We start from the raw sequence: 26581 nt of genomic DNA, 5'->3' as shown, positions 1-26581 counted from the left end.
CCCAATGGTAGCGAGGGAGAGCATGGTCCAGAAGGTGGGGGTCATTGACGATGGATGCTGCTTTGCTGTGGCAGCACTCCATGTTAATGTACTCAGTGATGGGGGGGGCTTTGGCTGTGATGGACCGGGACAGTACTGTATCCACCACTTTCTGTAGACTGTTCCGTCCCTGTGCTTTGGTGTTTTCATGCCAAGCTGTGATGCAACCAGTCATGATACCCTCCACTGTGCATCCAGAAGAAATTTGTTGAAGTTTTTGGTGACATTCTGAGTCTATGCAAACTACTAAATAGATGCTGTTGTGCCCTCTTTGTGATGGTATTAACATGCTGGTCCCAGGACAGATCCTCTGATATGTTGACACCAAGGAATTTAAAGCCACTGACCCTCTCCACATCTGTTCCCCTAATGATGAGTGGGTGATAACTGAACACAGTCAATGCCAGCAGGTAACTTGACTTCGAAAGGCTTCACTGTGATCTCATTTGACAGTGGGGCATCCATTGCTAACTGGAAGTTTGACTGTTGGGCAGATGCTGGAAATCTTGAGCAACACACACAGAATGTTGGAGGAACTCAGCAGGTCAAGCGGTGTCTATGGAGAGGAATAAGCAGTCAACCTGATGAAGGGTCTCAGCCCAAAACGTTGTCTGTTAATTTCCCTCCATAGATACTGCCTGGCCTGCTGAGTTCCTCAAACATCGTGTGTGTGTGTGTGTGTGTGTGGCTTTCGATTCTCCATATATTATTGTTCTGATTCAGTTATCCCCACCCTCAGATCCTTTTCTTCTCGAGCTGTGGTAGTCGAGGACACCTGCCAGTGACCTCCCACTGAAGAACTCAACCAGCAAGTTTCACATAGGAACAAGCCCCAATACAAATGAGCCATGGTTCTGAGACTAATCACTAATCCTCACCCAGGTTACAACTCTCAGGAATAGGAATTACTAAGGAGCTATCAGAATCTTCCCTGCATAGAAATGTCAAATACTAGGGTGTGCAGCTTTAAGGTGAGAGAGGAGAAGTTTATAGGAGATTTATGAGGCAAGGTTTTTTTCTTACACAGAGAGTTATAGGTGCCTGGAACATGCTGCAAGAGGAGGTTGTGCAACCAGATACAGAGCCATATTAACAGGCAGGGGACCAGAAGGATAGATAGATAGATAGATACTTTATTCATCCCCATGGGGAAATTCAACTTTTTTCCAATGTCCCATACACTTGTTGTAGCAAAAAAACAACAAAAAGGGATTAGTTAGTTTGGCATGGTCAGCACAGACACAGCAGGCTGAGCGGCCTGTTTCATTGCAGTACATTCAATGTTAAATTGGTTAGGAAATCTACAAAATTTCAAACAAATTTAGGAAATCACATAGATGTCACAGCCAGAAAATCTCACCAACACCTTTAGTTCCTTAAGAGGCTGAAGGGATTTGGTGTGTCCCCAACGATCCCTGCCAGTTTTCATAGAACACGTGCTATTGGGATCCATCACTGCTGGGTGTGGCAACTGCTCTGGATGTGACCACAAGAATGTGTGGAGAGTTGTGAGCACAGCTCAGAACTTCATGGGAACTCATCCCTCCAGGGACTCTCCATACTTCAAGCAGTCAGCTTAATCATAGACTGCACCAGCCCCAGGCATTCTCTGTTCTCCCCTCTCCCATCAGGCAGAAGATGGAAAACCCTGAAAGCTCGTACCACCACAGTCTCTGCCACAGTGCCGTTTTACCTTGTTCTATCTCAACACGTTGTGTAATGACCTGATCTGTATGAACAATATGGAAAACATTGTATCTCGGTACACGCGACAATAATAAATTCCAAAACTGAACATCACTCGCTGAATGAGTTATTTTTCCTTTTTTATTTTTTACACTGGGATGCCTTAAGAACTGACTTGGCCAAGTTTAGCTAGGATACTGTATAAGGAACGGGAATAGGAACTGGAGGCCACTCGGCCCCTTAGACCTGCCCTACCTTTCAACAAAGTCATGGCTAACTACTTCCCTCATCCACCCAACCCCGCGCATCCTGCAAGCTTGTCAATCCCATTCTTATTGCAGTCAATGACTCTACAACCACAGAGAATTCCAAAGACAACATTCACCATTAGGATTTTCCTTATACCAGTCCTGAAAGAATGCCCTCACTCCGGGCCAGTTCTAAATTCATCAGGCCAGAGGGAACTTCCTCTGGACATCTACCCTGGTTGCAATGATAGAATATTAAAGATCCTTCTGCCCACAATGTCATGCCAACTTTTTGACCAACGCTATAATCAGTTCCGAGGCAGACAGTAACCCTTAGAGTCTCGGGGCTTTGACTCTCTAATACTGTCTGGTGGCTGTACTTGGGTTGGTACAGACAATGGACAGAATGGTAGCAGATCCAAACAGTACACTTGTCTCTCCATGTTCTTGCTCCTGACCAGGTCTCCCACCAATGAAGTGATCTACTGGTGCTTGGGTCACCAGTAACAGTTGTTGCCCAAGGGTTAGAAGATTGGCTCGGCCCAAAACATCAACTGCCTACTCTTTTCCATAGATGCCGCCTGGCCTGCTGAGTTCCTCCAGCATATTGTGTGTGTTACTTTGATTTCTAGCATCTGCAGATTTTGTCTAGAAGATCCCATCAGGTTGCTGAGCTCAATGTTGCATTGGAGGCCAATATTAGATCAACACAGGGCAGTTGGAAAAGAGGCCTATCTTATAACAGGAACGAACCATCTTATGAAAGGAAAAACTTCACATGACCTCATAAGAAATGTTCCAACATTGCTAACGTTGATTATCTTGTTAATATCACATCACAGTTTGTGGGATCTTCCTGCATGCATATCGGTGAGTGCGTTTTCAACATTATAACAATTAATAACTACAAAAGTACTTTATTTTCTGCAGTGGTTTGAAAAGTTCCGGAAAAGATGCCAGCCTTTTCTGTTCCTTCCTTTAGGCTAGGCTACTTAAAGGACTTGCATATAATTTTCACGGTGACCATGAATGTTGAGTGATTGATTGATTGATTACAATCTTATTGGAGATTAGAAGAATAAGGAAAGAGGCGATCTTATTCAAACATTTAAAGTTTAACATTAAAACATTTAAGGTCCTAAAGGGGAGATAGGTGGACATTTCACAAACAAGGAGACTCACCTACAATATAAAGGGCCGAGATTTAAAATGGAGCTGCAGTGGAACTATGAGGTGAATCTCTGGAAATCTCTGCCCCACGATCATACTGAATGGTAAGCCAGGCTTGAGCCAAGCTGTGGATGCCGTACTCCTGTTTCGTCGGGTGATCTTGTGTGTGCATGGACAAACAAGTTGAGAGCAGGAGTTGGCCACTTGGCTCCATGAGTTTTCTCTGCTGCTGTAAATGATCTGATTGTAACTCCACATCCCTGCTTACCTGTAGCAACCTCTTACCACTTCCACGTTGAGAATCTAACTACCTTTGCCCCAACAATGCTCCTGGACTCTGCTTCTACCGCCTTCTGAGGAGGAGGGGTTCCCGACTTCAGAGGAAGATGAACTGCCTCATCCCCATCCTGCGTGCGTGATCTGATATTTTAAAGCAGTTGGTAGAGCCGCAGCTTCAACGGTGCTGTCTATGTGGAGTTTGCACATTCTCCCTGTGACCACGTGGTTTCTTCCAGGTTTCCTCCCTCATCCCAAAGGCGCGTGGGTTGGTTAATTAGCCTCAGCAATAGGCTCTCGTGGTGTTATTAAAGGGGAATTTAATGGGAATGTTGGAAGAATACAATTGGATGAATATAAATGCATAAACACTGGTTCAGCAGATCTGGAAATCTAGAGTAACACACACAAAATTCTGGAGGAACTCAGCAGTTCAGGCAGCATCTGTGGAAATGAATGAACAGTCGACGTTTTGGGCTGAGACACTTCCCCTGTTCCTAGAAAGGAAGGGAGAAGAAGCCAGAATAAGAAGGTGATGGGGGGGGGGGTGGATTACAAGCTAGAAAGTGATAAGTGCAGACAGGTGAGGGTGGGTGGGGGAAGTGAGAAGCTGGGAGGTGAAAGCTGGAAAAGTTAAAGGGTTAAAGAAGAAGGATTCAGATAGGAGAGGTGAGTGGACCATGGGAGAAAGGGAAGTTGGAGGAGCCAAGGTGGAGATGATGGGCAGGTGAGGAGAAAAAGAGGTAAGAGGGGAGCCAGAGTGGTGAATAGAAGAAGAGAGAACAAGTTACTGAAGTTAGAGAAATCGATGTTCACACCATCAGGCTGGAGGCCACTCAGTCGGAATATGAGGTGTTGCTCATCCAACCTGACAGTGTCCTCATCGCAGCGGTAGAGGAGGCCATGGATTGACATGTTGAAAAGGAAATGGGGATTGGAATTAAATGGCTGGCCACCAGGAAATCCTGCTGGTCTCAGACAGAGTGATCAAAGTGGTGTGATGGTAGACCTGAACATAGTGGACAGGAGGGCCTACTTCTGTGCTGTCTGGGAGCATAGTACAGGCACCTGCTGCTGACGTGTGGATATGCCCAGCAAAAAATAGCATACAACCTCTTCAGACAGCAGATGAACCAGGTTAGCATGGGAATCGTATCCAGGGCATTCACAAAATAGGACTTGTCATTGAAAGTTAGTGAACATCGATCAGAGAAACTGAATAAACGGATGCTAGAATACAGGTTGTGTTTGTTACGAGTTCGGTAGTGAGTAGTATTAGAATACCATTTCCACAAATCACTGCGTGAACACGAGACTGCCGTCAGTTTTCCTCACCTTCCCTTCTCTGGGATGGAGGTCTTCACCAATGATCTCCCCCCAGCCTTCAAACTTGCCTTTCTTGAGCATTGCTCACGTCCCTTTCAAGGCTCCAAAGTGATTCCCAGCCAACAAGATACTTTGAAAGTGCGATGCGATGGAGGAAATGTCTCAACTGAAGGACGGCAGTGCTGACAAACTCTTTTTGCATAAACCAGCGGGACCTCAGCCTGACTGCACTTTACTTCTCCATAAGCAAATGAAGAACAACAATTGGTCTTCACACCAACAGCTGGGTGGGGCAACATTTATTGGCGGCGCACAGAAATAGAAACTAGCCTGCGTTCACTCAAAACGATGACTTCGCTGCGCTCAGTTAGTGAAGTGAGCGCCTGACCATTGCCACTGATCTCCGAGGAATGCAGTTCGATGACGAAGCCTTGGTCAGGACACTTGCCAGGTGGGATTGAAGAACCTGATCTTCCTCTCCTTGGCCCACTTGGCAAACACCGCTTTCTCTGTGATGAACCTGTGCCCTCCATAGCGGGCATTTTCATGCATGTAATACTCCGTGCACTCCTCCTGGCCATTGGGCTCGTAGTAATGGTATGGGACGTTCCTGTGCCCTTCAGCCCTGCAGACAGGAGAGAGACACACCATCTCATTTCCATGGAGAAATGTAACTTATTTTGCAATAACCGGTAGCTTTGTGAGATGACCCATCCTTGTTGGGCACCTTACACCTATTACCTGCTCTCAGCAATCACACAACCCCAATCCCACCATAATAGAACCCTTGGTACAACTTCAACACAAGGGAGATCACTACAACACCCTGAAACCATTATTTATCCTTAATATTGTCACCAATGACAAAACTGGGCCAGCCACATAAATAATGTAGAATCAAGACAAGTTGGAGTCTGGGTATCCAGTGGCAAGTGGATAACTTCTCAAAGCCCTTCCATGATCTTTGAGGCACAGATCAGGGGTTTGATGGGATGTCCTGCATTTGGCTGGTTTGGCTGCGGGATTGAGAAAGAGTACGGAGAAAATTTACAAGGATATTGCAGGGCCTGAAGGGCCTGAATTACAAGGGAAGATTGAACAGGTTAGGACTTCATTCCTTGGAATGTAGAAGACTGAGAGGAGATCTGATAGAGGTATACAAAATTATGAGGGGTATAGATAGGGTAAATGCAAGCAGGTTTTTTTTCCACTGAAGTTGGGTGGGATTACAATTAAAGGTCATGGATTAAGGGTGAAAGGTGAAAAGTTTAAGGGGAACCTGAGGGGAAACTTTGTCACTCAGAGGGCCGTGAGTGTGTGGAACGAGCTGCCAGTTGCGTTGAAGCTCGATTTCAATGTTTGAGAGACGTTTGGATAGGTACATGGATGGTTGGGGTACGATGGGCTATGGTCTCAGTGCAGGTTGATGGGAGTAGGCAGTTTAAATAGTTCTCTTATAGATGGGCCGAAAGGTCTGATTCTGCGCTGTACTTTGACTCCATGACTTTTCAACTATTCATGACCAGGTAACCAATATGGTTGGTGCCCCTTCTACCAATTAAACCATTCAGATGATCCAGCAGCGGCACATGCTGAATGAGAGTGTCCTGCAGTTACTCACCCTCACTACCAAACGTATTACCTCCACCACCCAGGTGGACGCAGGGCAGCAGCTGCACGGGAGCATCATCAACTATCAGGTTTCCCTCAAAGTCACGCGCAACCCTGACTCAGAAATATACTGCCAAGCCGTGACTGTCACTGGGTCCAGGAAAAACACACTCTCCAACACCACTGTGGGACCATGGTTATCAGAGGGGCTGCAGCAGTCCACCACCACTTTCTCAGGGTCAATTAGCGATGTGCAATAAATGACAGATGTTGAGTAACCGACGCTCTCCAAATCCTGCGAGTTAACATAACTCATCCCTCTCACCACTGGTTTTCCTTCCAGCAACAACCCCTTCATCCTAACTCATCCAACTGATCTCAGCATATCCCTCTAGCCCGCCATTCCTGCACTTGATGGGGGAGCCTAAGACCAGAGGACACAGCCTCAGAATAGAGGGGCGTCCATTTAGAATGGAGATGAGGAGGAATTTCTTTAGCCAGAGAGTGGTGAATCTGTGGAACTCGTTGCCACAGGAGGCCAAATCACTAGGTATGTTTAAGGAAGAGGTTGATATATTCATAATTAGTCAGGGCATGAAGGCATAAGGGGAGAAGGCAGGAAATTGGGGCTGAAAGGGAAAATGGATCAGCCGTGATGAAATGGTGGAGAAGATTTCATGGCCAAATAGCCAAATACTTAGGGTCTCACACTCCCCTCGTCATTTCTCTGTTCCCCCCTCCCTGATGTTCTGGGCCAGCTAACCCTTCTCTATTCTGCAGAACCCTCTCTCTCCCTTCCCTCCTCTGCTTGGCACAGCTCCCTTTCCCCACCTGCTACCACCCCCCCCCCTTACCCACCCACTCACCTTATCAGTACTGACCTCTCTCTCCTCTTTGTGGTTTGGCCCCTGTCAATACCATCAGTACAACTCCCTCTACTGTCACCTGCTCAGTTCCTTCCACAGATGCTGCCTGACCTGCTGAGTTCATCCAGTAGCTTGCTGGCTGTAACCCCCTCTAATCCCTCTGTCTCGTCTTTACTTGCACAGGTTCCGCCAACAGTGTTGTATCTCTAAATAACAAATTGAAAAGATTCATGGGGATGTTGCCGGGGGTGGAGTTGTCAGAGGTGCCAGGTAGGCTGGAGTGCAGGAGATAGGAGTAGAGGTTTATAAAATCTCAAGGAGGATGGGTGTTCATGTTTTCCCAGGACAGGGGACTCTAAAACTCGAGAGCATAGATTTACGATCAGAAGGCTATATTTCATGAGGAATTGGAGGAGAATCACCTCAGACACTCGGAAATTTCTACAGATGTACCACGAAAGCATTCTAACTGGGCTGCATCACTGTCTGCTATGGGCGGGCGGGCACTGTGCAGGATTGAAGTAAGTAGCAGAAAGTTGTAAAATCAGTCAGCTCCATCCTGGGCACTAGCCTCTGTAGCATTCAGGACAACTTCAAAGGCTAATGCCTCAAAAGGGTGGCGTCCACCATTAAGGCTCCCATTACCCAGGACATGCTCTGTTCTCATTGCAACTATCAGGGAGGAGGTACAGAAGCCTGAAGACACACACTCAATGATTCAGGAACAGTTTCTTCCCCTCTGCCATCCGATTTCTGAATGGACATTGAACCCATGAACACTACCTCACTACTTTTTTATTTCTATTTCTGCAACTTTCTGCAGCTTCTTTCAATCTTGTGCAATAGCCCCCCCCACCACCTCCCCCCACCCCAATACCAGATGGCGATGCAGCCAGTTAGAATATATAAGACCTTAAGGTATAGGAACAGAATTAGGCCATTTGGCCCATCGAGTCTGCTCTGCCACTTCATCATGACTAATCCAAATTTCCCCTCAGCCCCAAACTCCCGCCTTCTCCCTTCATCCCTTCATGCCCTGACCAATCAACTTTGCCTTAAATATACATAATGACTTGGCCTCCACAGCTGCCAGCGGCAATGAATTCCCCAGATTCACCACCCTCGGGCTAAAGAAACGCCTCCTCATCTCTGTTCGAAATTCTGAGGCTATATGCTCTGGTCTTAGACTCGAGGCCTTTCACCATTTGATGGGTTCTATTATCATGTATTGCATTGTACTGCTGTTGCAAAGACAACAAGTTTCACGACACATGCCGGTGATATTAAACCTAATTCTGATTTAAAAGAGAGTTGAAGGGCAACTTTTTCGTGCAGAGAGAGGCTGGAAAGTGGTTAGAACTGCCAGAGGAAGCCGTAGAGTTGGGTACAATTACATTTTTTAAAATACTAGTACGGGCACAAGGATAGAAAGGCCTAGCGGGTTATGGACCAAACACTAGTAAAGGGGATTAGTTTAGACTGTCATCATGCTCAGTATGAAAGAGTTGGGCAAAAGACCATGACTCAAATTTCAAAGTTCAAATTTGTTATCAAAGTACACATGCAGTTTTCTCCAAGAGGACCACAACCTTGCGTGCCTCAATGGCCCAGAGAGCTATGCTGGCTGGAGTCAGGGTTTTATGCTTTGTCTCTTGGTCGGGTCAGCCATGCCAAACAGGTCAAAGGGTAGAGAGAGGCCAGACCAAGAGTGGTCCACCTGTCCTCCTGGTTCGGGGGCTCAGCTCAGGGCTAACAACCCTGACTGGTCAAACAAAATTGTTACGGAAACAGCAATGAAGAATCCTTCTACACCTGAATGTGATGGTATTCCCGAGTCTCCATCTGGGACCTGCATGACTGACAGTGGTGAAAACTGAGCTACCGACACGATGAAGGGAGCCCTGAACACTACCAGAGATGGAGGACCTTCACTGTTGCCATAAACGCCAGCGGGGTGACGGGCAGTAGGGAGAGAGAGAGATGTCTACTGTTTACAAACTCGAGATTCACCTTCTTGAAGGCACCCACCAAACAAAGTAACACAGCAGAAGCTGCAGGGGATAAAGACACACACACAAAACAAAAGTAAAGAAAGAATACAGAGTACGTGAGCTGCAGGGTCCCTAAAAGCGAGTTCACAGCTGAAGCCGGCCCAGGAGACCGGGGGCTGCAGGACAACAGCTCCATACGTGCTTGCCCAAAGGACTGTGACATTACACAAGCTGTGGGAGTGGGCCAGTGGGCGGGGGCGTAGGAGAGACTGGCCGTGTGATGTGAAGCGTGCCCCTTCTGGTGGTACCTGCAGTACGTATCGTTGATCATTCCGTAGACGTCAATGGTGTCACAGGCCTCCATTGCCAGGATGAAAGTGAACCAACCGGTACTGAGGTAAGAGCCAGACAGCACCCTACAACACAGAGAATCAGGTTACAAATCGGAGGATGAAACAGAACCAAAACAGTGAGCAGAAACTGGCAGGGGGATTGGAGTTGTAGAGAGATACTGCACAGAAACAGGCCATTTGCCCCTTCGAGTTCATGCTAACCATCAACCACCCATTTACACTGGTCCCATTTTATCCTCCACGCATTCCCATCAACACGCCTCAAATTCTACCACTGAACTACGCACGAGGTTGTGGGAGGAAATGGACACATCCAGGAGAAACCATGTTATCACAGAGAGTAACACAGAGGAAATGCTGAAGGAATGCAGCAGGTCAGGCAGCATCTTCGGAGGGGAGTAAACAGTAAACGTTTCAGGCCAGGATCCTATATCAGGCTTCACCTATCGCCTGCCAGTTTGTACTCCTTCCTCTCCCTCAAATTCTTATACTAGCTTCCTTCTGCCTTTCTTTCCAATCCTGATAAAAGGTCTCAGCCTGAAAAGTTGACCGTTTATTCCTCTCCATAGATGGTGCCTAACCTGCTGAGTTCCTCCTGCAGTTAGTGTTGCTGCTCTGGATTTCCAGCATCTGCAGAATCTCTTGTGCTTATCACTGGGAGAACATGCAAGTCTCACACAAACAGCAACACCAAACCAGGATCAAGCATGGGTTGCTGGAGATCTGAGGTAGCAGCTCTACCTGCTGCTTCATTGTGTCGTCCCACTATGGTTATGTCTCTGACTCAGCACCTATTCTAAATGTGACAGATGTGGAAACAGTGCAGTATTGTATCAAATATCCAGGCTAATCCCAAGCTGCCTGATGGAAATTCAGGAGAGAGTTACAATTCATCTCCTCGTTGGAAACAACAGAAAATCTGCAGATGCTGGAAATCCAAGCAACACACACAAAATGCTGGAGGAACTCAGCAGTCCAGGCAGCATCTATGGAAGAAAGTACAGTGGACGTTTTGGGCTGAAACCCTTCCGCAGGCAGCTCGAAATGTCGACAGTACTTTTTTCCATAGATGCTGCCTGGCCTGCTGAGTTTCTCCAGCATTTTGTGTGTGTTCCTTGTTTGGAAACCACTGTTTTATTTTAATAATACTTCTTACAAGATTTGTGCTTTTTATCAAACTCGTGTATCTTTCATACTCACTGGCAGAAAGCGGTAGAGCAGCTAAACTAGCAGTTTATCGCCTTTCTCATTTTTCATTGGCTAAGTACCAGCACATTTCCCATGTGATGTCATTGTATTTGTAGCCTATTAACTAATTTACCTCTATCTAAGGAATTTTCTTTACCTTATCTATAAAAGTGATAGATGTTTTTCAGAAACACCATCTTTTATTCCTTTGTCTTACACTCTTAGCATTAATCCTCCCTCACCACCATTTCTCAGCTCTTTCTTCAGTTTGCACAGCATTTGTATGCTTGTTTGCACTCTAAAATAAACGGAAATCTTGGTATTAAGAATGCTTGCCCTTTCTGACTTCAGAGATTCAACGGAGATCCAACAGCCCTGATGGGTAAGAGTCCGTGTTGCCCTTTCTGGGTTAAAATAGAAAATGGTCAATGGGTCAGAAGGGTCTGCAAACAGGGGAAAACAGAAACAATGCTGCAGGTTTATGACTTTTCGTCAGACCGGGAGAAAAGTGAGAGGTGAACAAGGGAAAGAGAAAGGGGCAGAGAGAGGAGAGTGGGAAGTCTCTGATAGGATTGAGAGCAGACGGTGATGCAGTTTGGGTGAAAAAGAGCAGAGAGGGGTGGTGAATAACTGAAGTTAACTAGCGGTGAAACATGAAGAATGTTGTCAACACTGGACATGAGCTACAAGACCAGAAGAGACGAGAGCCTGACGATGCTAAATTCAATGTTAGATTCAGATTTTGAAATATCATTCCAGGACCAAGTATACTGTGAGTGTTCACAAGGCTGTCACTGTCCTGGGTTCTGTGGACACTCCAGGTGTGCAACCCAGGGAGTGTATCAATGTTTGAACAGAGTCCACGTGTCAATAATCACCGAGTCTCTGCGAATGACGCTCACTGTGAGCATGTGTTTCCACAGACTCCCAGTGTGTCAATGTTTACACAGATATTCACTGTCAGTGTTTCCACAGACTCCCAGTGTGTCAATGTTTACACAGATATTCACTGTCACTGTTTCCACAGACTCCCAGTGTGTCAACGTTTACACAGATATTCACTGTCACTGTTTCCACAGACTCCCAGTGTGTCAACGTTTACACAGATATTCACTGTGTCAGTGTTTCCACAGACTCCCAGTGTGTCAACGTTTACACAGATATTCACTGTGTCAGTGTTTCCAGACCTCCAGTGTGTCAATGTGTGCACTAACTTCCAGTGAGTGTGCCAGCACTGGCACAGACTGCCCAGTAAATATGTCGATGTTTGCATAAACGCCCATAGATTCCCTCCCCTTAGTAAGTGTGTCAATGTCTGCACAGATATCCACTGCGTCAGTGAGTCTGACGACATTTGCACAGATCCTCAGTGAGTGTGTCAATATTTGCACAATCCCCCAGTGAGAGTGCCAGTCTTTAAACAGCAGTCTGCGGCCTGCTGACTCATCTCATGGTGTAGTGATTCCGACGTTTCCTCTACGTTGCCGAGACCTGCTGCCAGTTGAGGGCATCACTTTGTCGAGCACCTCCACACCATCCGCCACAAGAGGGACTTCCCGCTGGCCAAGCATTTTAACTCCCATTCCCATTTCGACATGTTGGTCCATGGGCTCCCTCAGGGTGGAGGAGCAACACGTTATATTCCGTCTCGGTAGTCTCCAACCCGATTACATGAATATCGATTTTTCCTTCCAGTTAAAAAGAATTCCCCTTCCCCCCTCTTCCCCTATTCCCCCGGTCAGATCAGCCCTCAATACCCTGCAGTCTGCCTACTAGGGGTACACTGGACTCGACAATAGTGTCATCTACCTGCTGAGCAGAGCCTACTCCCATGTGGATAAACAGGGCAACACTGTGAGGATCGTGTCTTTTGATTTCTCAAATGCCTTCAACACCATACAGCCCTCATTGCCGGGGGGAAACCTCCATTCAATGCAGGACAGCACATCCATTGTATCCTGGATAATGGATTGTCTGACTGGCAGACCACAGTTTGTGCAGCTTCAGAGCTGTGTGTCAGACAGGACTGTAACCAGCACTGGGACCCCACTGGCTCCCTTCCTGTTTACCCTGTACACCTGGGACTTTAGATAGCACACCGAGTCACGTCATCTGCAGAAATTCTCTGGTGACTCAGCGATAATTGGGTGTATAAAGGGAGGACAGGAGGATGAATACAGGGCCCTGGTGGAGGACTTCGTCAAATGATGCAAGCTGAAACATCTGCAGCTCAACATCAGTAAGACAAAGGAGATGGTGACGGACTTTAGGACAACCAAGCCTTCACTGCTCCATGTTACTATTGGTGGTGAGGATGTGGATGTGGTGAGGACCTACAAGTACCTGGGGTGCACCTGGATGACAGACTCGAGTGGAGCACCAACACAGAGGCTGTGTACAGGAAGGACCAGAGTTGCCTCTACTACCTGAGGAGACTGAGATCCTTTTGAGTATACAGGCCCCTTCTTCACACGTTCTACCAGTCTGTCATCGCCAGCACAATCTTCTATGCGGTGGTGTGCTGGGGCAATGGCATCAACATGGGTGATACCAACAGGCTCAATATACTGATTAGAAGGGCTGGTTCTGTTAGAGGAGTCAAACTGGACACACTGGAGGCTGTGGTAGGACCTTCCGGAAAATCCTGGCAATTCTGGACAATGTTTCTCACTCTCTGCAAGAGGCTGAACAGAGGAGCACTTTCAGTGATAGACTAAGACAATTGCACTGCTCCAAAGAGTGCTAATGAGGTCAACCGTACCCTCGGCCATTAGGCTGTATAATGAGTCAACCCAGAGCCGGGGAAGAGATGGGCCCCTCCTGCAGACTGTTATTAATCTCTGATTACCACATCCTGCTATCGCTGACACCCTGTGTAATACTACCATCACATTATCTGGATCGTGTGAATGTGAATTCATTCTTGCATTACCATCTTATCAGTGTGAACTTGGAAATCTAAATTTTGCAACCATTGATTTGTTAATCTTGTACATCTTACTTCTAAGGTAACTTATTTTTTATTCTTTCTTACTTCTCTTCTAATATTTGTATATCTGTTTACTTGTAATGCCGCTATGACACTGAAATTTCCTTTGGGATCAATACAGTATCTATCTCTCCTCTCCTATCAGATTCCTTCTTCACCAGCCCTTGACCTTTCTCACCCAACTGGCTTCATGGATCACCTTCCAGCCAGTCTCCATTCCCCCCTCCCTACCTTTTTATCCGGCAGCCTCCCCCTTCCTCCTCAATCCTGAGGAAGGGTCTCAGCCCGAAATGCCAACTGTTTATCCAGTTCCATAGATGCTGCCTGACCCGCTGAGCTCCCTCAGCGTTTTGTGTGTTGCTTTGGATTTCCAGCGTCTGCAGACTATCTTGTGTTTATGTGTAGTGAAAGTGTCCTGTTCTATTGTCAGATGCAGAGAACTGAGGGATCTTGCTCCTCCTACCTGTCTTTCCCAGTCTCCCTTTTAAAAGTGACATCGCAGAATCTCATCTTTTCTTCTGTCAGGGTGTAAATTTTGGCATCTGGGAAGCGATTGCGGACGGTCCTGAGCATGTTGTAGACGATTCCCTTGCCATCCCGTCTCATGTTGCGCTGCGGGCCCCAGAAGACGTGGAAGGAGCTGTTGAGGCCGGAGAGGAAAGCCCCTTGCCGGAGAAGTAGTGGGGTGCTGGTGTGGGAGACCACCCTCACCGTGGTCCTGCTGCCTACATCGGTCTCGAAGCCTACAGTTGGAGCATTGTTCATCCTCCATATGCATTCCGACTGGTCAATCTCAGCGCCAAGCTTCATACCCAGCATCTGCCCAGAACTGGAGACGATGCTGCACTGTTGACAGGTGAGGACCAGGGGCTGGGGACAGGGACATGGACAGGTACATATCATTCACACATCTGCGGCTCAAATTCCTGCCCATCTATCACGCGGGCAGCGTCCCTCAGCCGAGGATTGGCCAACAGCAAAAGGGACCTGAGGGAGCCCGCTGCCGTCTGAGAGATCGAGGCAGTGTGACACCATACAAGATGCAGGGTCAAGGGAATACCTGTAGACCGAGGGACAGGATTGACAAAGCATGCCACTGTCTGAGGGATCGTACCACAGACTGAGGGACAGGGTCGAGGGAGCGTACCACAGTCCGCGGGACAGGGTCAAGGGAATACCTGTAGACCGAGGGACAGGATTGACAAAGCATGCCACTGTCTGAGGGAGCGTTCCACAGACTGAGGGACAGGACCGAGGGAGTGTACCACAGACTGAGGGACAGGACCGAGGGAGCATTCCACAGACAGAGGGACAGGGTCGAGGGAGCATACCACAGTCCGCGGGACAGGGTCAAGGGAGTGTAACACAGACTGAGGGACAGGGTCGAGGGAGCGTACCACAGACTGAGGGACAGGGTCGAGGGAGCGTACCACAGACTGAGGAAGAGGACAGAGGGAGCGTACCACAGACTGAGGGACAGGGTCGAGGGAGCGTACCACAGACTGAGGAAGAGGACAGAGGGAGCGTATTACAGTCTGAGGGACAGGGTTGAGGGAGCATACCACAGACTGAGGGACAGGGTCGAGGGAGCATACCACAGACTGAGGGAGAGGACAGAGGGAGCGTATTACAGTCTGAGGGACAGGGTTGAGGGAGCGTACCACAGACTGAGGGACTGGGTCGAGGGATCGTACCACAGACTGAAGGATGGGGTCGAGGGAGCGTACCACAGACTGAGGGACAGGGTCGAGGGATCGTACCACAGACTGAGGGACAGGGTCAAGGGAGCGTAACACAGACTGAGGAAGAGGACTGAGGGAACGTATTACAGTCCAAGGGAGAGGACCAAGGGAGCGTATCACAGTCTGAGGGACAGGGTTGAGGGAGCGTACCACAGACTGAGGGAATGTATTACAGTCCGAGGGAGAGGACCAAGGGAGCGTATCACAGTCTGAGGGACAGGGTTGAGGGAGCGTACCACAGACTGAAGGATAGGGTTGAGGGAGCGTACCACAGACTGAGGGACAGGGTCGAGGGATCGTAACACAGACTGAAGGATGGGGTCGAGGGAGCGTACCACAGACTGAGGGACAGGGTCGAGGGATCGTACCACAGACTGAGGGACAGGGTCGAGGGATCGTACCACAGACTGAAGGACGGGGTTGAGGGAGCGTACCACAGACTGAGGGACAGGACCGAGGGAGCGTACCACAGACTGAGGGACAGGACCGAGGGAGCGTACCACAGACTGAGGGACAGGGTCAAGAGAGCGTACCACAGACTGAGGGAGAGGACCGAGGGAGCGTACCACAGACCGAGGGACAGGGTTGAAGGAGCATACCACAGACTGAGGGAGAGGACCGAGGGAGCGTACCACAGACTGAGGGACAGGACCGAGGGAGCGTTCCACAGACTGAGGGACTAGACCGAGGGAGCGCACCACAGACTGAGGGACTGGGTTGAGGGAGCATTCCACAGACTGAGGGACAGGGTTGAAGGAGCGTACCACAGACTGAGGGAGAGGACCGAGGGAGCGTACCACAGACTGAGGGACAGGACCGAGGGAGTGTACCACAGACTGAGGGACAGGACCGAGGGAGCATTCCACAGACTGAGGGACAGGGTCGAGGGAGTGTACCACAGACTGAGGGAGAGGACCGAGGGAGCGTTCCACAGTCTGAGGGACATGACTGAGGGAGCGTACCACAGACTGAGGGAGAGGACCGAGGGAGCGTTCCACAGTCTGAGGGACAGGACCGAGGGAGCGCACCACAGTCTGAGGGACAGGACCGAGGAAGCGTACCACAGACTGAGGGACAGGGTTGAAGGAGCGTACCACAGACTGAGGGACTAGACCAAGGGAGCGTACCACAGACTGAATGAGAGGACCGAGGGAGCGTACCACAGACTGAGGGACTGGGTCGAGGGATCGTACCACAGACTGAAGGATGGGGTCGAGGGAGCGTACCACAGACTGAGGGACAGGGTCGAGGGATCGTACCACAGACTGAGGGACAGGGTCAAGGGAGCGTAACACAGACTGAGGAAGAGGACTGAGGGAACGTATTACAGTCCAAGGGAGAGGACCAAGGGAGCGTATCACAGTCTGAGGGACAGGGTTGAGGGAGCGTACCACAGACTGAGGGAACGTATTACAGTCCGAGGGAGAGGACCAAGGGAGCGTATCACAGTCTGAGGGACAGGGTTGAGGGAGCGTACCACAGACTGAAGGATAGGGTTGAGGGAGCGTACCACAGACTGAGGGACAGGGTCGAGGGATCGTAACACAGACTGAAGGATGGGGTCGAGGGAGCGTACCACAGACTGAGGGACAGGGTCGAGGGATCGTACCACAGACTGAGGGACAGGGTCGAGGGATCGTACCACAGACTGAAGGACGGGGTTGAGGGAGCGTACCACAGACTGAGGGACAGGACCGAGGGAGCGTACCACAGACTGAGGGACAGGGTCAAGAGAGCGTACCACAGACTGAGGGAGAGGACCGAGGGAGCGTACCACAGACCGAGGGACAGGGTTGAAGGAGCATACCACAGACTGAGGGAGAGGACCGAGGGAGCGTACCACAGACTGAGGGACAGGACCGAGGGAGCGTTCCACAGACTGAGGGACTAGACCGAGGGAGCGCACCACAGACTGAGGGACTGGGTTGAGGGAGCATTCCACAGACTGAGGGACAGGGTTGAAGGAGCGTACCACAGACTGAGGGACAGGACCGAGGGAGCATTCCACAGACTGAGGGACAGGGTCGAGGGAGTGTACCACAGACTGAGGGAGAGGACCGAGGGAGCGTTCCACAGTCTGAGGGACATGACTGAGGGAGCGTACCACAGACTGAGGGAGAGGACCGAGGGAGCGTTCCACAGTCTGAGGGACAGGACCGAGGGAGCGCACCACAGTCTGAGGGACAGGACCGAGGAAGCGTACCACAGACTGAGGGACAGGGTTGAAGGAGCGTACCACAGACTGAGGGACTAGACCGAGGGAGCGTACCACAGACTGAGGGACAGGACCGAGGAAGCGTACCACAGACTGAGGGACAGGGTTGAAGGAGCGTACCACAGACTGAGGGACTAGACCGAGGGAGCGTACCACAGACTGAATGAGAGGACCGAGGGAGCGCACCACAGACTGAGGGACAGGGTTGAGGGAGAACCCACCATGGTCAGATAAGCAATACTGCCAGACAGAGTGAAGAAGCATGATACTGAAGAGTAGTAATAAAGGATCAAAGAACCCAAAGACATTTGGTGAGCCATGGCATTGCCGAAGATGTAATACCTACTCCACTGAACTACGAGCTGCATCCTCACCTGCTGCTCGGGTATGCTGACATAGCCTTGGAGCACCTTGTTACTCTGACCAAACGCACTGAAGAAATGGCTTAGGCCGTCAGCGCCCGGTCTGCTAGCCAGCTGTGAGAGTATAATGTGATAGGGAGCCTGGTGGATGTAATGGACCACAGCAACAATGAATGACACACCACCAACCAGGATCACCACCAGGAACACATTCCGCTGGGAAACAGAGGAATCTGGTTAGTTCTCTAACAGAGCAAAGTACTGCACAAACTACAAAGTACGCAGGGGGCGGCACGGTAGCACAACGCTTTACGGTCCCAGTGACCCAGGTTCAATTCCCGCCACTGCCTGTAAGGAGGTTGTACGATCTGTGAGTTTCCTCTGGGCGCTCCGGGTTCCACCCTCAGTCCAAAGACGTAACGGTTCAGTTAGATTAATTGTTCATTGTAATTTGTCCCTTGATTAAGCTAGGGGTAAACCGGGGGATTGCTGGTGGCATGGAGGCCTTACTGCACACCATCTCTCAATAAGTAAAAATAAATAATAACTAAACTGGGGACACTTAACAACATGATAATGAGGCATCGTTGCCTTGTTGCAGGGACAATTTATTTTGTTTATTTTTTTTATGACCCAACTACAGCCATCTGGCCAATAAATAAACCAATTTGTGAGTCTTTGAAATGTGAGCGGGGACATACAGACCACTTACAGACAGCACTGGAAACAAATCCAGCTCGCTGTCGCTGTCAAAACGTTACACAAGCCACCAGGCTAACATACCCCCCCCCCCCCCCGCCCCATATACAATATATATAACATTGCAGGCTCCCCGCATCGTCTGGAGACAATACAGACAGAGTGGTGGTGGAACGGAAGCAGAGAACATTAGAAAAGGGGGGGTGTGAGGGGCAGCTTCCACCCTATTATAGAGGCATGACCAGGGAAAGTTTCCCCACACAGACAAAGGGGAGTTTCAACAAGCATCGCCTCCAGAGGGTGATAATGCAGAATCAGTGTCTGATAGGGAGTGGTGAAGGGGCAGAGAGCTGTCACAACAGTTCGCCTGGGGGCAAGGACACTTCTGAGGTGACTGTACGGAAGAACAATTGCATTGTTGCAGGGATTACACTGAGCAACAATTGCCTCATTTCAGGAACAACACCAGGGAGAACAGAGGTAGAGCAATTCTAAGGAATATGGTTCTGCACGAAGGATAGTACTGAGGGGTAGAATTCTGTGGGAGGGGGAGAACTGAGGAACATGGTTCTGTAGGGGGTCAATACTGAGGGAGATGGTTCTGTAGGGGGTCAGTACTGAGGGACACAGTTCTAAAGGGGTGGTCAGTACTGAGGGACATGGTCCTGTAGGAGGACAGTACTGAGGGAGATGGTTCTGTAGGATGGACAGTATTGAGGGAGATGGTTCTGTAGTGGGTCAGTAGTGAGGGAGATGGTTCTGTAGGGGGACAGTACTGAGGGACATGGTTCTGTAAGATGGACAGTACTGAGGGACATGGTTCTGTAGGGGGACAGTACTGAGGGAGATGGTTCTGTAGGGGGTCAGTAGTGAGGGAGATGGTTCTGTAGGGGGTCAGTACTGAGGGAGATGGTTCTGTAGGGGAACACTACTGAGGGAGATGGTTCTGTAGGAGGACAGTAGTGAGGGAGATGGTTCTGTAGGGGGTCAGTACTGAGGGACATGGTTCTGTAGGGGGTCAGTACTGAGGGGTAGGATTCTGTGGGAGGGGGAGAACTGAGGAACATGGTTCTGTAGGGGGTCAGTACTGAGGGAGATGGTTCTGTAGGGGGTCAGTACTGAGGGACACAGTTCTAAAGGGGTGGTCAGTACTGAGGGACATGGTCCTGTAGGAGGACAGTACTGAGGGAGATGGTTCTGTAGGATGGACAGTATTGAGGGAGATGGTTCTGTAGTGGGTCAGTAGTGAGGGAGATGGTTCTGTAGGGGGACAGTACTGAGGGACATGGTTCTGTAAGATGGACAGTACTGAGGGACATGGTTCTGTAGGGGGACAGTACTGAGGGAGATGGTTCTGTAGGGGGTCAGTAGTGAGGGAGATGGTTCTGTAGGGGGTCAGTACTGAGGGAGATGGTTCTGTAGGGGGACAGTACTGAGGGAGATGGTTCTGTAGGAGGACAGTACTGAGGGAGATGGTTCTGTAGGGGGTCAGTACTGAGGGACATGGTTCTGTAGGGGGTCAGTACTGAGGGGTAGGATTCTGTGGGGGGGGAGAACTGAGGAACATGGTTCTGTAGGGGGTCAGTACTGAGGGAGATGGTTCTGTAGGGGGTCAGTACTGAGGGACACAGTTCTAAAGGGGTGGTCAGTACTGAGGGAGATGGTTCTGTAGGATGGTCAGTACTGAGGGGTAGGATTCTGTGGGAGGGGGAGAACTGAGGAACATGGTTCTGTAGGGGGTCAGTACTGAGGGAGATGGTTCTGTAGGGGGTCAGTACTGAGGGACACAGTTCTAAAGGGGTGGTCAGTACTGAGGGAGATGGTTCTGTAGGATGGTCAGTACTGAGGGGTAGGATTCTGTGGGAGGGGGAGAACTGAGGAACATGGTTCTGTAGGGGGTCAGTACTGAGGGAGATGGTTCTGTAGGGGGTCAGTACTGAGGGACACAGTTCTAAAGGGGTGGTCAGTACTGAGGGACATGGTCCTGTAGGAGGACAGTACTGAGGGAGATGGTTCTGTAGGGGGTCAGTAGTGAGGGAGATGGTTCTGTAGGGAGACAGTACTGAGGGACATGGTTCTGTAGGGGGTCAGTACTGAGGGACACAGTTCTAAAGGGGTGGTCAGTACTGAGGGAGATGGTTCTGTAGGATGGTCAGTACTGAGGGGTAGGATTCTGTGGGAGGGGGAGAACTGAGGAACATGGTTCTGTAGGGGGTCAGTACTGAGGGAGATGGTTCTGTAGGGGGTCAGTACTGAGGGACACAGTTCTAAAGGGGTGGTCAGTACTGAGGGAGATGGTTCTGTAGGATGGTCAGTACTGAGGGGTAGGATTCTGTGGGAGGGGGAGAACTGAGGAACATGGTTCTGTAGGGGGTCAGTACTGAGGGAGATGGTTCTGTAGGGGGTCAGTACTGAGGGACACAGTTCTAAAGGGGTGGTCAGTACTGAGGGACATGGTCTTGTAGGAGGACAGTACTGAGGGAGATGGTTCTGTAGGGGGTCAGTAGTGAGGGAGATGGTTCTGTAGGGAGACAGTACTGAGGGACATGGTTCTGTAAGATGGACAGTACTGAGGGACATGGTTCTGTAGGGGGACAGTACTGAGGGAGATGGTTCTGTAGGGGGTCAGTAGTGAGGGAGATGGTTCTGTAGGGGGACAGTACTGAGGGAGATGGTTCTGTAGGGGGTCAGTACTGAGGGACATGGTTCTGTAGGGGGTCAGTACTGAGGGGTAGGATTCTGTGGGAGGGGGAGAACTGAGGAACATGGTTCTGTAGGGGGACAGTACTGAGGGACACAGTTCTAAAGGGGTGGTCAGTACCGAAGGGCATGGTCCTGTAGGAGGACAGTACTGAGGGAGATGGTTCTGTAGGATGGTCAGTACTGAGGGACATGGTTCTGTAGGGGGACAGTACTGAGGGACATGGTTCTGTAGGACTGACCGTACTGAGGGACATGGTTCTGTAGGGGGACAGTACTGAGGGACATGGTTCTGTAGGATGGTCATTACTGAGGGACATGGTTCTGTAGGGAGTCAGTACTGAGGGAGATGGTTCTGTAGGATGGTCAGTGCTGAGAGACATGCTTCTGTAGGACCGACCGTACTGAGGGACATTTTTTCTGTATGGAGTCAGTACTGAGGGAGATGGTTCTGTAGGGAGTCAGTACGGAGGGACATGGTTCTGTAGGATGGTCAGTGCCGAAGGGCATGGTCCTGCAAAAGGACAGTATTGAGGGACATGGTTGTGAACGAGGAGCAGAACTGAGAGAGATCATTCTGTAGGACGGACTGTACTGAGGGACATGGTTCAGTAGGGGGTCAGTAGTGAGGGAGATGGTTCTGTAGGGGGTCAGTACTGAGGGACATGGTTCTGTAGGGGTCAGTAGTGAGGGAGATGGTTCTGTAGGATGGTCAGTACTGAGGGACATGGTTCTGTAGGGGGACAGTACTGAGGGAGATGGTTCTGTCAGATGGTCAGTACTGAGGGACATGGTTCTCTAGGATGGACAGTACTGAGGCACATGGGTCTGTAGGATGGACAGTACTGAGGGACATGGTTCAGTAGGGAGTCAGTAGTGAGGGACATGGTTTTGTAGGGAGTCAGTAGTGAGGGACATGGTTCTGTAGGGGGACAGTACTGAGGGACATGTTTCTGTAGAGGGTCAGTACTGAGGGACATGGTTCAGTAGGATGGACAGTACTGAGGGCCATGGTTCTGTAGGATGGACAGTACAGAGGGACATGGTTCTGAAGGATGGTCAGTACTGAGGGACATGGTTCTGTAGGGGGACAGTACTGAGGGAGATGGTTCTGTAGGATGGTCAGTACTGAGGGACATGGTTCTGTAGGGGGTCAGTACTGAGGGACATGGTTCTGTAGGATGGTCAATACTGAGGGACGTGGTTCTGTACCACGGACAGTACTGAGGGAGATGGTTCTGCAGGACGTACAGTATTGAGGGACATGGTTCTGTAGGATGGTCAATACTGAGGGACGTGGTTCTGTACCACGGACAGTATTGAGGGAGATGGTTCTGCAGGACGGACAGTACTGAGGGAGATGGTTCTGTAAGATGGACAGTACTGTGGGACATGGTTCTGTAGGATGGTCAGTACTGAGGGACATGGTTCTGTAGGGGGTCAGTACTGAGGGACATGGTTCTGTAGGATGGTCAATACTGAGGGACGTGGTTCTGTACCACGGACAGTACTGAGGGAGATGGTTCTGCAGGACGTACAGTACTGAGGGAGATGGTTCTGTAGGATGGACAGTACTGAGGGACATGGTTCTGTAGGATGGACAGTACTGAGGGACATGGTTCTGTAGGGGGACTGTACTGAGGGACATGTTTCTGTAGAGGGTCAGTACTGAGGGACATGGTTCTGTAGGGGGACAGTACTGAGGGACATGTTTCTGTAGGGGGACATTACTGAGGGACATGGTTCTGATGGATGGTCAGTACTGAGGGACATGGTTCAGTAGGATGGACAGTACTGTGGGACATGGTTCTGTCAGATGGTCAGTACTGAGGGACATGGTTCTGTAGGGGGACAGTACTGAGGGACATGGTTCTGTAGGGGGACAGTACTGAGGGAGATGGTTCTGTAGGATGGTCAGTACTGAGGGACATGGTTCTGTAGGGGGTCAGTACTGAGGGACATGGTTCTGTAGGATGGTCAATACTGAGGGACGTGGTTCTGTAGCACGGACAGTATTGAGGGAGATGGTTCTGCAGGACGGACAGTACTGAGGGAGATGGTTCTGTAGGATGGACAGTACTGAGGGACATGGTTCTGTAGGATGGACAGTACTGAGGGACATGGTTCTGTAGGGGGACTGTACTGAGGGACATGTTTCTGTAGAGGGTCAGTACTGAGGGACATGGTTCTGTAGGGGGACAGTACTGAGGGACATATTTCTGTAGGGGGACAGTACTGAGGGACATGGTTCTGATGGATGGTCAGTACTGAGGGACATGGTTCTGTAGGGGGACAGTACTGAGGGAGATGGTTCTGTAGGATGGTCAGTACTGAGGGATGGTTCTGTAGGGGGTCAGTACTGAGGGAGATGGTTCTGTAGGATGGTCAGTACTGAGGGACATGGTTCTGTAGGGGGTCAATACTGAGGGACGTGGTTCTGTAGCACGGACAGTATTGAGGGAGATGGTTCTGCAGGACGGACAGTACTGAGGGAGATGGTTCTGTAAGATGGACAGTACTGTGGGACATGGTTCTGTAGGATGGTCAGTACTGAGGGACATGGTTCTGTAGGGGGTCAGTACTGAGGGACATGGTTCTGTAGGATGGTCAATACTGAGGGACGTGGTTCTGTAGCACGGACAGTATTGAGGGAGATGGTTCTGCAGGATGGACAGTACTGAGGGAGATGGTTCTGTAGGATGGACAGTACTGAGGGACATGGTTCTGTAGGGGGACAGTACTGAGGGACATGTTTCTGTAGAGGGTCAGTACTGAGGGACATGGTTCTGTAGGGGGACAGTACTGAGGGACATGGTTCTGAAGGATGGTCAGTACTGAGGGACATGGTTCAGTAGGATGGACAGTACTGAGGGCCATGGTTCTGTAGGATGGACAGTATTGAGGGACATGGTTCTGTAGGTAGTCAGTAGTGAGGGAGATGGTTCTGTAGGATGGACAGTATTGAGGGACATGGTTCTGTAGGGGGACAGTACTGAGGGACATGGTTCTGTAGGGAGTCAGTATTGAGGGACATGGTTCTGTAGGGGGTCAGTACTGAGGGAGATGGTTCTGTAGGATGGACAGTATTGAGGGACATGGTTCTGTAGGGGTACAGTACTGAGGGAGATGGTTCTGTAGGATGGACAGTACTGAGGGACATGGTTCTGTAGGGGGACAGTACTGAGGGACATGTTTCTGTAGAGGGTCAGTACTGAGGGACATGGTTCTGTAGGGGGACAGTACTGAGGGACATGGTTCTGAAGGATGGTCAGTACTGAGGGACATGGTTCAGTAGGATGGACAGTACTGAGGGCCATGGTTCTGTAGGATGGACAGTACTGTGGGACATGGTTCTTTCAGATGGTCAGTACTGAGGGACATGGTTCTGTAGGGGGACAGTACTGAGGGACATGGTTCTGTAGGGGGTCAGTAGTGAGGGAGATGGTTCTGTAGGGGGTCAGTACTGAGGGAGATGGTTCTGTAGGATGGACAGTACTGAGGGACATGGTTCTGTAGGGTGTCAGTACTGAGGGAGATGGTTCTGTAGGGAGTCAGTAGTGAGGGAGATGGTTCTGTAGGATGGACAGTATTGAGGGACATGGTTCTGTAGGGGGTCAGTAGTGAGGGAGATGGTTCTGTAGGATGGTCAGTACTGAGGGACATGGTTCTGTAGGATGGACAGTATTGAGGGACATGGTTCTGTAGGATGGTCAATACTGAGGGACGTGGTTCTGTAGCACGGACAGTATTGAGGGAGATGGTTCTGCAGGATGGACAGTACTGAGGGAGATGATTCTGTAGGGGGTCAGTACTGAGGGAGATGGTTCTGTAGGATGGTCAGTACTGAGGGACATGGTTCTGTAGGGGGTCAGTACTGAGGGAGATGGTTCTGTAGGATGGACAGTACTGAGGGACATGGTTCTGTAGGGGGTCAGTACTGAGGCAGATGGTTCTGTAGGATGGTCAATACTGAGGAAGTGATTATCAATGATGTGTTGAATTGCAGGAACAAAGCTGATGTGACTGAACATTGTTCAATGAGAGAACCTTTGGATAACGATCTCCAGCAGGCAATGGAATTGTATGTTGGCCTAATTAGGGTGCTGAGTAGCACCCCCTCTCCTGGCCTTGGGTGGTAATTAAATTGAAAAGCATTGCGTTTACAGATACAAGTAGAAGATTTTGACCAGCAGACCTTGACAGTTAAGCATTTCCCACATGGTAAGAGCACTTACTTGACTTCACCCAGGAACAGCTCAGGCTGAGGAACCCCACCATAGTACCTCATTCTCGATAACTGGCACGTCATCCGACTGAATTTGACAGAGAGCCAAGCAACGATTGGTGAAAAGATTTTAAGGTATAAGTTAAAGGTGGAGGAAGAAAGGTTAAGGAGCAAATTCTAGGTCTTTGAACGTGCTAAAGATGCTGCCACCGGTGGCGGAACAAGAAAATTCTGGGATGAGCAAGATGCTACAAATAGACTGTAACATTAGGATATAGCATACAAAGGGTTACTGAGCAGGAGGAGATTGCAGAAGCAGGGAGAGGAAAGACTGTGGAGGATTTGAAAATGAGAATTGAATTTTTAATACCAGGGGCCAGTGTAAGTCAGCTGGCACAGGAGTGAACGGTGATGAGGGCAAGGGGTACATCAGGATGGGCACATTACTGCATACACTTTACACAATTTTTTTTATTAGTGGCCGTCACAATGATCTCAGCCTTGACTGACAGGTCTAGAATAATGGACAAGAAGCAGCTAGCTTGACAAAGAGCACCATGTTTTGAATACTGTGAATTCGACAGGAGCACAGAGGTACAACGATCTGTGCTGATCACACCGGCTGCTCCTTGCCCTCTCTCCCCCCCCTCTCTCTCTCTAAATCCAGCTGAATACAGAAAAGGGTGAGAAGAAGAAAGATGCATTTACCTTCCTTTGAGGAAAAATCATCCTGACTCCACTGAAACAGCTTTGTGCAAAGAGGAGGGGATGAGCTTGTGATTGGAGAAATTAGCCCTCGCTGACACAAACAGCCATCTGCTCGCTCTCAAAGCACCATTCTTGCGGGTGAAATCATGTCTGATCTTATCTCTCTCTCTCTCTCCCTTTCTTTTCC

At 49.7% G+C, this 26581-nt stretch overlaps 1 protein-coding gene across 3 annotated transcripts; it reads right to left on the bottom strand.

The window, feature by feature from the left end:
- Positions 1 to 729: 729 nt before the first annotated feature.
- Positions 730 to 26581, bottom strand: LOC140740272 (alpha-N-acetylgalactosaminide alpha-2,6-sialyltransferase 3-like). Of its 3 annotated transcripts, XM_073069398.1 has the most exons (6): positions 26395 to 26581; positions 25697 to 25774; positions 18075 to 18278; positions 14207 to 14613; positions 9522 to 9629; positions 730 to 5370 (listed from the first exon to the last, which is right to left on the bottom strand). In XM_073069398.1, the coding sequence occupies exons 4-6, from the start codon at positions 14560 to 14562 to the stop codon at positions 5181 to 5183; spliced, it is 654 nt and encodes a 217-aa protein (XP_072925499.1). In that variant the 5' UTR covers positions 14563 to 14613; positions 18075 to 18278; positions 25697 to 25774; positions 26395 to 26581; the 3' UTR covers positions 730 to 5180. The 3 variants fall into 3 exon arrangements, with proteins under 3 accessions (XP_072925499.1, XP_072925497.1, XP_072925498.1); XM_073069396.1 differs by lacking the exon at positions 25697 to 25774; XM_073069397.1 differs by lacking the exon at positions 25697 to 25774 and having other exon boundaries at positions 18075 to 18203.

Source organism: Hemitrygon akajei, chromosome 16 (assembly GCF_048418815.1).
Source record: "Hemitrygon akajei chromosome 16, sHemAka1.3, whole genome shotgun sequence".
Classification (NCBI taxonomy): Eukaryota; Metazoa; Chordata; class Chondrichthyes; order Myliobatiformes; family Dasyatidae; genus Hemitrygon; species Hemitrygon akajei.
The sequence above is the reverse complement of the archived record's forward strand: the minus strand, read 5'-3'. Positions and strand labels throughout refer to the sequence as shown.